At 45.9% G+C, this 12,919-nt stretch overlaps 1 protein-coding gene across 2 annotated transcripts in view; it reads right to left on the bottom strand.

Moving 5' to 3' along the window:
- Positions 1 to 3,051: 3,051 nt before the first annotated feature.
- KIAA1210 (KIAA1210 ortholog) overlaps positions 3,052 to 12,919 on the bottom strand; it is a 39,713-nt gene continuing 29,845 nt past the window's right edge. For both annotated transcript variants that reach the window (XM_070759916.1, XM_070759915.1), the window contains exons 6-10: positions 12,740 to 12,820; positions 10,790 to 10,990; positions 10,105 to 10,210; positions 6,481 to 8,502; positions 3,052 to 4,422 (exon numbers count right to left, since the gene is read on the bottom strand). In XM_070759916.1, coding sequence (XP_070616017.1) covers positions 4,253 to 4,422; positions 6,481 to 8,502; positions 10,105 to 10,210; positions 10,790 to 10,990; positions 12,740 to 12,820 — 2,580 coding nt within the window. In that variant the 3' untranslated portion in view covers positions 3,052 to 4,252. The remainder of the gene's footprint in view (positions 4,423 to 6,480; positions 8,503 to 10,104; positions 10,211 to 10,789; positions 10,991 to 12,739; positions 12,821 to 12,919) is intronic.

Genomic DNA, 12,919 nt, shown 5'->3' with positions numbered 1-12,919 from the left:
GTGCTTTTAGAGTTGTGATCTTTCTCTCTCTCTCTCTCTGTGTACACAACATATGCCAGTAGTTGTGTTTTCAGTCACTTTAGCAATGGTTTGAAAATAAGTTGTACCACCAAAAACTGGCTTTCAAGTGCTTTGGAAAATAGTTTGATCCCTTCCTCTCTATAGCAGCCCCTCAAATATTGGAAGACTGCTATCATGTCTTCCCTGGTCCTTCTCCTAACTATCCATGTCCAGTTCCTGCAACCGTTCCTCATACGTTTTAGTCTCTACGCCTTTGATCATCTTAGGTAGATTCAGCTTTTCCATTGGTCTAACTTGCTCCAAATGTTTCTTTCCAGCCCTAAGCAGGTGCTAATGATGTTCCCAGTTCTTACCGGCTTGCAAGCTCTTTCATTGTTACTCTCTGCAAAAAATGTTTTCCAAGCTTTGCAGGGTTTTTTCCATTGTTTTACTTGCTCTGAATATTTCTTTCCAGGTGCTAATGATGTTCCCAGCTCTTACCGGCTCTTTCATTGTTACTCTCTCCAAATAAGATTTTTTTAAAAGTCCTAGCCAGGGGATAAAATAATGTGCTGAAGCTGACCAGGCTAAGGATGCTAGCCAGAGGAACATCTGGTAAAGCAGATTCTTTTCCCTATTTTCCTCCCCAAAAACTAAGGTGCGTCTTATACTCCAAAAATGCGGTGTGGCCTCCGTTCCCAAAAAGTGCTGAGTAAGATTTCTGCTTTAACGTGGGGATCTGGATTAGAGCCACAAAGTACATTCGGCACGAGTCTGGAAGGAATTTTAATTGCTCAGGGTTTGGAATTGGGGAAAGCCCTTTAAATCAGCTTCTGGCAACTCTCTTTATAAAGTTTTCTCTGCCCTCTGCTGGTGAATCAAAAAGAGAGAGATGGTTGTTGTTGTTGTTGTTGTTGTTATTATTATTATTATTATTATTTATTAGTCTTCGGAGAGGGGTGGCATACAAATCTAATAAATTATTATTATTATTATTATTATTATTATTATTATTATTGTTATTATTAGTATTATTATTTATTAGATTTGTATGCCGCCCCTCTCTGTAGACTCAGGGTGGCTCACAGCAATAACAAGAACAATATACGGTAACAAATCTAATAATAAAAAAACCTAAATAATTTAAAAAACTAAAAAACCCTTATTTAAAATAAAACATATACCGTACTCAAACATACCATGCATAAAATATATAGGCCGGGGGAGATGTCTCAATTCCCCCATGCCTGACAGCAAAGGTGGGTCTTAAGAAGTTTACGAAAGACAAGAAGGGTGGGTGCAATCCTAATCTCTGGGGGGAGCTGGTTCCAAAGGGTCGGGGCCGGCACAGAGAAGGCTCTTCCCCTGGGTCCTGCCAGCCGACATTGTTTAGTTGACGGGACCCGGAGAAGGCCAACTCTGTGGGACCTAACGTCGCTGGGATTCGTGCGGCAGAAGGCGGTCCCTTAAGCATAAAACGTATCATGAAAGACTTCATGAACTCAATCTGTATAGTCTGGAGCAGAGGTCCCCAACCGCCGGTCCGCGGACCAGGACCGGGCCGTTGGGGGTTTTCAGCCGGTCCGCGGCGGCGCTGCCCTCCCGGCAGAGAACATTATGTAGGACGGGGTGGGGCGTCGGGCGGTGACGCAGCCCTCCACACTTCTCCACAGGGCGGGGAGAATCAGGAGGCTCCTTTGGCGGCTGGGGGCTGCCTGGCTTTGTGATTTTGGCTGGGGGGGGAGTTAGGAAGGTCCTACTTCTCCCCCCCCAGCCAAAAATTCAAAGCCTATCTGCTGGATACGGGCGATGAGTGGGACAGAGCGGCGCGGAAGCCTCTTGCAGCAGCTGCCACAGCCACCGGCTTCGGCGCCGTTCGTCCCGCCCATCGCCCGTATCCAGCAGAAGCTGCTGCCCGAGTGCTCTTGGCCGGCGGGATTCAAAGTGCTGGGGTGGGGGTGTCCTGACAGCCCCCCCACCCAGGTGCTTCGCCTCCCGCTGGGACACCCCCCACCCCAGCACTTTAAATCCCGCCGGCCAAGAGCACTCGGGCAGCAGCTTCTGCTGGATACGGGCGATGGGCGGGACGAACGGCGCCGAAGCCGGTGGCTGTGGCAGCTGCTGCAAGAGGCTTCCGCGCCGCTCTGTCCCACTCATCGCCCGTATCCAGCAGATAGGCTTTGAATTTTTGGCTGGGGGGGGAGAAGTAGGACCTTCCTAACTCCCCCCCCCAGCCAAAATCACAAAGCCAGGCAGCCCCCAGCCGCCAAAGGAGCCTCCTGATTCTCCCCGCCCTGTGGAGAAGTGTGGAGGGCTGCGTCACTAAGCTCCACCCCTCCATAACCCCACCCCCATATGACCAAAGCCCCCCCCCCCCCCCCCGGGCCGTGGAAAACTTGTCTAACTTAAAGCCGGTCCCTGGTGCTAAAAAGGTTGGGGACCTCTGGTCTGGAGGACAGAAGGAAAAGGGGGGACATGATCGAAACATTTAAATATGTGAAAGGGTTAAACAAGGTTAAGGAGGGAAGTGTTTTTAATAGGAAAGTGAACCCAAGAACAAGGGGGCACAATCTGAAGTTAGTTGTGGGAAAGATCAGAAGCAACGTGAGAAAGTATTATTTTACTGAAAGAGTAGTAGATGCTTGGAACAAACTTCCCGCAGACGTTGGTAAAACCATAGTAACTGAATTTAAACATGCCTGGGATAAACATAGATCCATCCTAAGGTAAAATACAGGAAATAGTATAAGGGCAGACTAGATGGACCAGGAGGTCTTTTTCTGCCATCAATCTTCTATGTTTCTAAGTCAAGTGACTTTGTGTATTTGGGTTTGTGTGTGTGATGTCATAACTTCAGAACTGGGTCATAAGTAGCTTTTGGGGAAACTGTCATAACTGCAAACCCTCACTAAGCCCTAAGTTTACGATCACCTGCATCAAAGCCCAGGAGGTGTTTGGGGCCTTGGCCTTTATAAATAAAACAAAAATAAAAAAGTTGGGGTATCCAGAAAAATAAGACCCCTGAAAATAAGCCAACAACATCTACTTACCTTGTATTTAAAAGCCATTTATTGACATATATATATATATATAAAAATCCCAACTATATATGAGAATAATAAAAAGATGCATTGCTTTTCCAATCGCTTTTGCAGAACGAAGGAGATTTCGCTCAAGAGTCTGGACATTAGGGCAAGTGGTCTGGGTAGGATTAAAATAGGTTAATTCCAAGAGGGAAGAGTTAATTCCAGGACCCATCTCTTGATCTGATAGCTTCCCCAAAAAATCCACTAGAATAAGAAAGTCTATCGATGTGGTCAGAAGTAAGTATCTTCGCCGTTGTAGAGCTACAAGCCAGGATCCACATTTGTCAGGCTTTGGCAACCTGAAGAATAGAATAGAATAGAAATAGAATAGAAATAGAATAGGAATAGAATAGGAATAGAATAGAATAGAATAGAAATAGAATAGAAATAGAATAGGAATAGAAATAGAATAGAAATAGAATAGAAATAGAATAGATTTATTGGATTTATATGCCGCCCCTCTCCGAAAACTCGAATAGAAATAGAATAGAAACAGAATAGAATAGAATAAAGGGAATAGAATAGAATAGAAGAAATGAGAGGAGAGACGAGAGAATGAAGAGAGGAAAAAATGAGAAGAAGAGAAGAATAAATAATGAAGAGAGGAGAGAATGAGAAGAAGAGTACAGAGAAGAGAAGAGAAATTTATTGGCCAAGTGTGATCAGACACACACAGAATTTGTCTTAGTGCATAGATGGGTGGACTTCAGACTCTGGAAGTTGACCCATCTTCAAGGGCGAGAAGACTCAGCCTAGATCTTCTACATCCCAACAGGCTGTAAAGACAACAGAAGTTCCAGCAAAAGTTGATCCACCTTGGGCAAACACTGATCGGCGGGAGGAATCAAAACCTGAGACAAACCTAGTTCATCTCAGCAGTAGTCTTGGTCTTCAAGGAGTTGGCTGAGCTCACCCACTTGGATTGGGGCCTCCCCAGTGGTCAGCAAGCAGGGAAATGACCTTGGATGGTCAAGCCAAGCCACACATTTGGCAGAAACACCTCCTTTTAGGAATACAAAGTGAAAACGTGATCTTGTTTCCTCCTTGGACCAATTCTTCTTCGGTTTCTCAGAGGTCTACAAACACATCCGCGGTCCATTTTCAGCTACTAATACTGCTACTGGCGCCCGATTACGAGAAGATTTGTGTGTTGTTGTTTCCGTTGGCTATTGAACGGCTTGAGGCATTTCGCTCCAGGCTTTCGCCTTCTTCTTCGCCAGAGAGAGCCATGGAGGTTCGGTGGAGCTGCAGGAGGCCACGGTAAGGATTGGTAGTAACCGGGGGTCCTTTTCCAACCCGCGAGGACTTTCCTGGGGAAGGATTCTGGCCCGTCCTTCTGAAAAGCAATATGCGACATCAAGAAGGTTAGAAGGTTAGACACTTAAGAAGAATCACATCCTTTTTGGTTGTGATGCTATTTTCCCATAAGGCAATTTTGCCTTTTTAAAAATTCCTTTGAAAATGTTTTTTGCTTCCTCTCTTCCTTTTTCTCCTTTTCCTACTTCCTTCCCTTTTCCTTTTTTCCTTCTTCCCTTCTTCTTTATCTTCCTTACTTATATCTGTCTTTTCTTTCCACCCATCTCTGTGCCTTTCTTCTTTCTTTGTCTTTTATCCTTCCTTATCTCTTTTGGTCTTCCTTTTTTCTTTCCTTCCTACCATTCTTTTAGTCTTCATTCCTTCCTCTTTCTTTGTCCCTTCCTTCTTTCCTCTTTCTTTGTCCCTTCCTTCCTTTCTTTGTCCCTTCCTTCCTTCCTTCCTTCCTCCCTCCCTTCGTCCTCCCTTCCTTCCTTCTTTTTTTCAGTAATAAAAACAATATAGCAGTGGAACAAATCTAATATTAAAAAACATATAAAATCCTATCATTATTTTTTAAAAAAACAAACAGCACATTCATACCAAACATAAAACAAAGTATTAAAAAGCCTGGGGGAAAGGTGTCTCAGCTCCCTCATGCCTGGCGGTATGAGTGAGTCTTGAGTAGTTTACGGAAGACAGGGAAGGTGGGGGCAGTTCTAATCTCCGGGAGGGAGTTGGTTCCAGAGGGCCGTGGCCGCCACAGAGAAGGCTCTTCCCCTGGGGCCCACCAAACGACATTGTTTAGTCGACGGGACCCGGAGAAGGACAACTCTGTGGGACCTTATCGGTCGCTGGGATTCGTGCGGTAGCAGGCGGTTCCGGAGGTACTCTGGTCCAATGCCATGTAGGGCTTTAAAAGTCATGACCAACACTTTGAATTGTGACCGGAAACTGATCGGCAGCCAATGCAAGCCACGGAGTGTTAGAGAAAAGTGGGCGAATCTTGGAAGCCCCACGATGGCTCTCGCGGCTGCGTTCTGCACGATCTGAAGTTTCCGAACACTTTTCCAAACACTTGAACTGCTGAACTACAGCTAACAGTTAGCTGAAGTAGCCTGCAGTGCTGCCTTCTAACCACTGCGCCACACCGGACATATACAGTATTTCTATTAATCATACAAGCAGAGCCTGGGGACAGAGTCAAGAAAGGAAGCAGCTTGGAGTCATTACGTTCCCACAATCGGTCCAAGTTCAACCCCACTCAACTTCTGTTGACTGTTATCTAACATCAATTTAGTGCTCACCATAAATTAACTAGAGGCATGAACGATAAAATCAGCTTGACTGGAAATTAATGTGTGGTGGGTGGCTATTCTTCACGCCTGCAAAATAAAGTCCTCATTGCACGTTCTACTACAACACACATTAATTTCCCACTGTAGAGCAACTACAGTGTAATTGGAGAAGATTCCCCTTCACCCAAAAAGAAAGAGAGGGAAGGAAAAACCTCCGGAACCGCCTGCTACCGCACGAATCCCAGCGACCGATAAGGTCCCACAGAGTTGGCCTTCTCCGGGTCCCGTCGACTAAACAATGTCGTTTGGCGGGCCCCAGGGGAAGAGCCTTCTCTGTGGCGGCCCCAGCCCTCTGGAGCCAACTTCCCCCACCCTCCCTGTCTTTCGTAAACTACTCAAGACTCATTTATACCGCCAGGCATGGGGGAGTTGAGATAGCTCTTCCCCCTAGGCCATTACAAGTTATGCATGGTATGTTTGTGTGTATGTTTGGTTTTATAATAGGGGTTTTTAGTTGTTTTTTTATTATTGGATTGTACATGTTGTGTTTATTATTGTTGTTAGCCCCCCCGAGCCTGCGGAGAGGGGCGGCATACAAATCCAATAAATTATTATTATTATTATTATTATTATTATTATTATTATTATTATTATTATTAAAAACGCGTTCAGATTTACATAATTCTGTTACTACAGCTATTGTAATTAGAGTTGCATAGCTTAGTTGTGACTTCTATGGCATTGGTTGCTTAGATTGGTCTACCTTGTTGGCCAACATCCTCCCATCTCAATAAGAGAAATACCTGAAGATTTGCTTGCTTGTGGCTTGGTGCCTTCTTCTCCAGGTTTGGTCTTCTGCAACTTGATGCCTTCTTCTGCAGCTTTGGTCTTCTGCAACTTGGTGCCTTCTTCTCCAGGTTTGGTCTTCTGCAGCTTGGTGCCTTCTTCTCCAGCTTTGGTCTTCTGCAACTTGATGCCTTCTTCTCCAGCTTTGGTCTTCTGCAACTTGATGCTTTCTTCTCCACCTTTGGCCTTCTGCAACTTGATGCCTTCTTCTCCAGCTTTGGTCTTCTGCAGCTTGGCACCTTCTTCTACAGCTTTGGTCTTCTGCAGCTTGGCACCTTCTTCTACAGCTTTGGTCTTCTGCAGCTTGGCACCTTCTTCTACAGCTTTGGTCTTCTGCAGCTTGGCACCTTCTTCTACAGCTTTGGTCTTCTGCAGCTTGGCGCCTTCTTCTACAGCTTTGATCTTCTGCAACTTGATGCCTTCTTCTCCAGCTTTGGTCTTCTGCAGCTTGGCGCCTTCTTCTCCAGCTTTGGTCTTCTGCAGCTTGGCGCCTTCTTCTCCAGCTTTGGTCTTCTGCACCTTGGCGCCTTCTTCTCCAGCTTTGGTCTTCTGCACCTTGGCGCCTTCTTCTCCAGCTTTGGTCTTTTGCAGATTTTTCTCTTGGGTGCCAGAGTTTGCAACCAAACCCTTAACACCCGTGGTTAGATTTTGAAGGTTGGTTCCAGAATTTGCTGCCTTGGTTTCTGTTTTTGCAGAAGATGGTGGAGAAACTGCCAATGGCACCTTGAGTTTGGGCAGATCCCAGTGATGCTCTGTTTGGTACTTTAGCAAAGAAGACGTTCTCCTGAGTTTCACCCCAAAGGGGCTTTCACAGTTTTGGACTTCCTCGCTGGAAGAATTCAAGGGGACCCCCGTGTTTTTATTAGCCCCATCCGATCTTTCCGGAGTGCTTAATATCTGTGAGCTTGCCATCGGGGGAGAAGTTCCTTCAAACAATTCTGGTTTTACAGGAGACGTTGGAGAATTCCGAGGGCAGGAATAGTCCACAGAGCTTGACCCTCCTGAGAGAGACCTCTGCCAGGCTGGAGCAATGGTGAATCTCACGGGCTTCACAGAAGGAGCCTTTGCCTGGGTCTTCATCTTCTCGGTGGCTTTGCTTTCTTCCTCGGTGGTGACGTTTCCCAGCTGAACCCCAGGAGTGTTGATAGGAAGGCGAGTTTTGGAAGCCACCTCGGTGGATCCCACAGTGGGTGGACTACCCATCTCTTGAATGGTGCTGTCCGTAGGTACGAGGCATGTTTTTTTACCTGCTGCGTTCAGAAGCACGGGTCTACCAAGATCAACCTCCGACGTAGACAATGTGCCCTGCAAAGAATCTGTCGGCTTCCCAGGACCTGGAGAAGGCTGAAGTTCCATATCTGAAGGCCTTCTTCCATCTTCATTGACAGAGGGCATGCTCTTGCACGTTAAGTTCCTTGAAGCATCCGAGGAACCCTTCAGAGCAGAAAGCTGTGGGACACCCAACACGGCATCTATCTCCAAAGCAGGAGAAGTCTCTCCATCAGCTCTATCACCAGTTCTGTGTCTCTTCCTGGCAGGTTTAGAAACATTTGCCCGGGCATCTGTTCGTTGTGAGTGAGCTATCTGGTTATCTTCTGCTCCAAGTTCTTTCCCTAATTTACTCTTCGGCAAGTCTCTATGGAGTCCGACGGCTTTGGTCTTCAAGTGGAAACTTTCAGAGTTCTCTGTGGCTCCTGGACCGCTCTGTGCTTTTTGATCAGAAGTTCCTTTCTTCTCCGTCTCATTGTCTATATTCTCTCCATTGCTGTCTTTGAGGGGAGGAGATGGTACATTTGGAGCGGGCTTGGTGGAGCTCAACTGAGGCTGAGCCTCCAGCAAGTTCTTGGCATCTGGTAGCAAGGCAGATGGTCCATCTCCCCAGAGGACAGAAGAAGACAAAACTTCAGAGGTTTTGGTCCCAGGGGATGTGTGGTCAGTCCCATCTTCATTGGTATTCACCACACCATGGCTCGGCAAGCCTAGATAAGAAAAATGAAGAGAAGAGAAGGCATGGGTTTCCAAAAATTACAACATTTCATCTTACTTACGGTATTTTGACCATGTCATGCAGGGAGTGGGGGGATAACCATAACCAACACTTTGAATTGTGACCGGAAACTGATCAGCAACCAATGCAGACTGCGGAGTGTTGATGTAACATGCACATACAGTGTTCCCTCGATTTTCGCGGGTTCGAACTTCGCAAATAGCCTATACCACGGTTTTTAAAAAAATATTAATTAAAAAACACTTCATGGTTTTCCCCCCCAATGACATCATGCGTCATCGCTAAACTAATAATTTTTGCAAATAAATAATAAAAATAATAATTATTGTTAATAAATAATTATGTTTATAAATATCAGGATCACTAAGTGTCTTATTCAATGGTGAGTACCAGTAATAATGGTGAGTAAATGGTTGTTAATGGAATGGGAAATGGTAATTAAGGGGTTTAATGAGTTAAGGGATGGGTTATGATACTGTTCATAGCCCAAAATAGTGTATTTACTTCCACATCTCTACTTCGCGGAAATTCGACTTTCACGGGCGGTCTCGGAACGCATCCCCCGTGAAAATCGAGGGAACACTGTATTTGGGGAAGCCCATGATTGCTCTCGCAGCTGCATTCTGCACGATCTGAAGTTTCCGAACACTCTTCAAAGGTAGCCCCATGTAGAAAGCGTTACAGTAGTCAAACCTCGAGGTGATGAGGGCATGAGTGACTGTGAGCAGTGACTCCCGGTCCAAATAGGGCCACAACTGGTGCACCAGGCCAACCTGGGCAAACGCCCCCCTCGCCACAGCTGAAAGATGGTTCTCTAATGTGAGCTGTGGATCGAGGAGGACGCCCAAGTTGCGGACCCTCTCTGAGGGGGTCAGTGATTACCCCCTAGGGTGATGGACGGACAGATGGAATTGTCCTTGGGAGGCAAAACCCACAGCCACTCCGTCTTATCAGGGTTGAGTTTGAGTCTGTTGACACCCATCCAGGCCCCAACAGCCTCCAGACACCGGCACATCACTTCCACTGCTTCGCTGACTGGACATGATCATCAACACGACCATCATCATCATCATCAAAACCATCATCATCATCAGTCATCACAACCATCTGCCAGGGAGGTTGGTGTAGATTCCATACAAGCTCCCTTCCAACTCTGTTAATCTGTATCTGTACATTCTCACACCATAATCATCATCTTCATCAACATCTTTATCAACATCATCAACACCCTCATTTATTTATTTATTTATTATTTATTTATTACTTAGATTTGTATGCTGCCCCTCTCCGAAGACTCATCACCAAACTCATTGGTTTCCAGCTTTCAAATCTCAATAAAAGAATGTTCTCTGTTACCTCCAGAAATATGTTCCACGTACGTAGAAGATGACCAAACTTAGCACAAGGGTGGGATCAAACATATCATTACTCTGGAGTCCCTGTAGCCACAAAAGAGGCCTAATTCTGCCCCCCTCCCCCCCCCCCTTGAATTCCAATGACTCTTATCTGGGGCCAATTCTCATTGAACTCAATCCTGGCTCCTAACTTCCTCCATGGACGCCATTGGCCTTACCTTCCCAAACTTTCCTCTGACCAGCAGCTTCTTCGAGGATTTTGGGGGGGCTTCTTTTATCTTCATCTGACTCCAGAGATCTCTGCTTCTCCAACATCTGCTCCACCTGATAGGCAGAGGTGACTTGATTAGTGACCGGTACAACTTAAGTACCACAATTCCAGGCTCAATTATGATCAAAGACTAGATGTACAACAGAGTCGACTTGCCGAGAGATGGGCAGCCAACACATTTAATAAATGAATACATTTGTCTCTGCTCTGTCTCTCTGTCTCTCTCACTCTTTCTCTCCCTCCCTCCTCCTGTCTTTGTCTCTGTCTCTCTAACTTTCTCTCCCACTGTCTCTGTCTGTTTTTCTCTCTCTGCCTCTCCTTCTTTCCCTCCCTCCCCCTGTCTTTGTCTCTGTCTCTCTGTCTCTCTCACTTTCTCTCCCACTGTCTCTGTCTGTCTGTCTGTCTGTCTGTCTCTCTCTCTCCCCCCCCCCCTTCTGTCTCTCTGTCTTTCTCACTCTTTCTCTCCCACTGTCTTTGTCTGTCTGTCTGTCTGTCTCTCTCTCTCTCTCCCCCTCTGGCTCTCTCGCTCTGTCTTTCTCACTCTTTCTCTCCCACTGTCTCTGTCTGTCTGTCTGTCTGTCTCTCTCTCTCTCTCTCCTTACCCAAAGGACCTTGTCCCAACAGCTACTTACAAGGGACTGGTGAGTCTTCTTCACAAACCCCTTCTGCTTCCGTGGGTTCATGGCAATTCTGTGCCGGGCTGCCGAAGTATCCAAGCAGGTCATGGGAGAAGCCGGGGTGTTGAAGTCAACCAGAATCCCATGGTTGAGGGGCGAGATGGGACTCCCCGGAGGGAATGAGCCGCGATGTTTAGAAGGAGACCCCGAAGTGACCTGCAGAAGAAGACATGACAATGTGCTTCAGCTCCCAGAAGGCTGACTCTGTGGGACCTAATCGGTCACTGGGATTTGTGCGGCAGAAGTGGTACTTAGTGGTACTAATACCTCTCTACAAAGCCTTAGTAAGACCACAGCTAGTATCCTGCATCTAGTGTTGGTCATCACACTATAAAAAAAGATGTTGAGACTCTAAAGAGAAGAGCAACCAAGATGGCTTAGGGGACTGGAGGCTAAAACATACGAGGAATGGTTGCAGGAACTGGACATGGCTACTCTAGCGAAGAGAAGGACCAGGGGAGACATGATAGCATCTTCCAATATTTGAGGGGCTGTCACAGAGAGGCGGAAGGGGGTCAAGCTATTCTCCAAATCAACAAGAAATAATGGATGTAAACTGACCAAGGAGAGATTCAACCTAGAAATAAGGAGGAACTTTCTGACAATAAGAACAATCAACCGATGGAACAGAAATTGCTTTCAGAAGTTGTGGGAGTTTCATCCCTGGAGCCTTTCAAGAAGAGACTGTGGACTGATATCTGTCAGATCTCCTGCTTGGCTGGAGGTTGGATATTAGATGGTCTACAAAGTCCCATCCAACTCTGTTAAATCTAATATATAATATCTGAAACTTCATTTTTAAAAGTTAGCAATTTTCTTCCTGTTCATAATCCAGAGTTCCTCAGATTACAACCATTTTCACTCTGCCCCCTTTGATGCCGTTTCTTGCCACGTTGTTAAGCAAATCACCGCATTAGGTTAGGGTGACACCTCTAGAGTTGTCAACCTGATCCTACGCAGCTTCTGCTCAGGCAACCTCACCCTACTCACAAGAGCCTACAAAACTTTTGCCAGACCCATCCTAGACTACTACTCATCTGTCTGGAACCCATACCACATCTCAGACATCAACACCCTTGAAAATGTCCACAGATATTTCATCAGAAGAGCCCTTCACTCCTCCACTCGAAACAGAATACCCTACGAAAATAGACTAACAATCCTGGGCCTAGAAAGCCTGGAACTATGGCGCCTAAAACACGATCTGAGCATTGCCCACAAGATCATATGCTGCAATGTCTTACCAGTCAATGGCTACTTCAGCTTCAACCGCAATAACACAAGAGCACGCAACAGATTCAAACTTAATACGAACCGCTCCAAATTTGACTGTAAAAAATATGATTTCAACAATCGAGTTATTGAAGCTTGGAACTCACTACTGGACTCAATTGTGTCAACCCCTAACCCCCAAAATTTCTCTCTTAGACTCTCCACGATTGACCTCTCTAGGTTCCTAAGAGGCCAGTAAAGGGCGTACATAAGTGCACCGGTGTGCCTTTCATCCCCTGTCCAATTGTCTTTCCTTTCTTTCACCTTTCTTATATATTCTCTTCCTTTCATATATCCTCTCCTCTAAGTTTCATTTTTACCCTTATATATATTACCACATGTCTGTTTTTCTTCCTATGTATTTATGCATTGGACAAATGAATAAATAAATAAAAAATAAAATCTTTTGAGTTAGTCACATGGCGATGAGATGAAGCAGATTGACGCATGTGAATTTGCAAAAGGGGGGGTCACGTGAAACACCCCCCCCAGGACACCGCAAGGGTCATAATTGTTACTCATCCCACAACTGCAGTGATTCACTGGACAACGCACTGGACCAAGGTCCTCACTTAGCAACGGAAACTCTGGGCTCGGTTTATGGTCCTGCAGCTGAGGAATACCTGTGTTTACCTGACTGATATTTACAGGATTGTCTTCGTCATCTGTCTCGTCTGAACTCAAAGAGACGCAGCGCTGGAGAGGGCTAGAAGGCTGTAGATAGAAGAGGGAGGGGGAAAATTAAGGCCAATAAGAAACACAGGACAGGGTATTAACCTCCAAGCCACAAGCTCGTCTCCGAATCAGCCTTTT

This window comes from Erythrolamprus reginae, chromosome 8 (assembly GCF_031021105.1).
Source record: "Erythrolamprus reginae isolate rEryReg1 chromosome 8, rEryReg1.hap1, whole genome shotgun sequence".
Classification (NCBI taxonomy): Eukaryota; Metazoa; Chordata; class Lepidosauria; order Squamata; family Dipsadidae; genus Erythrolamprus; species Erythrolamprus reginae.
This window is presented reverse-complemented; position numbering and strand designations above follow the sequence as displayed.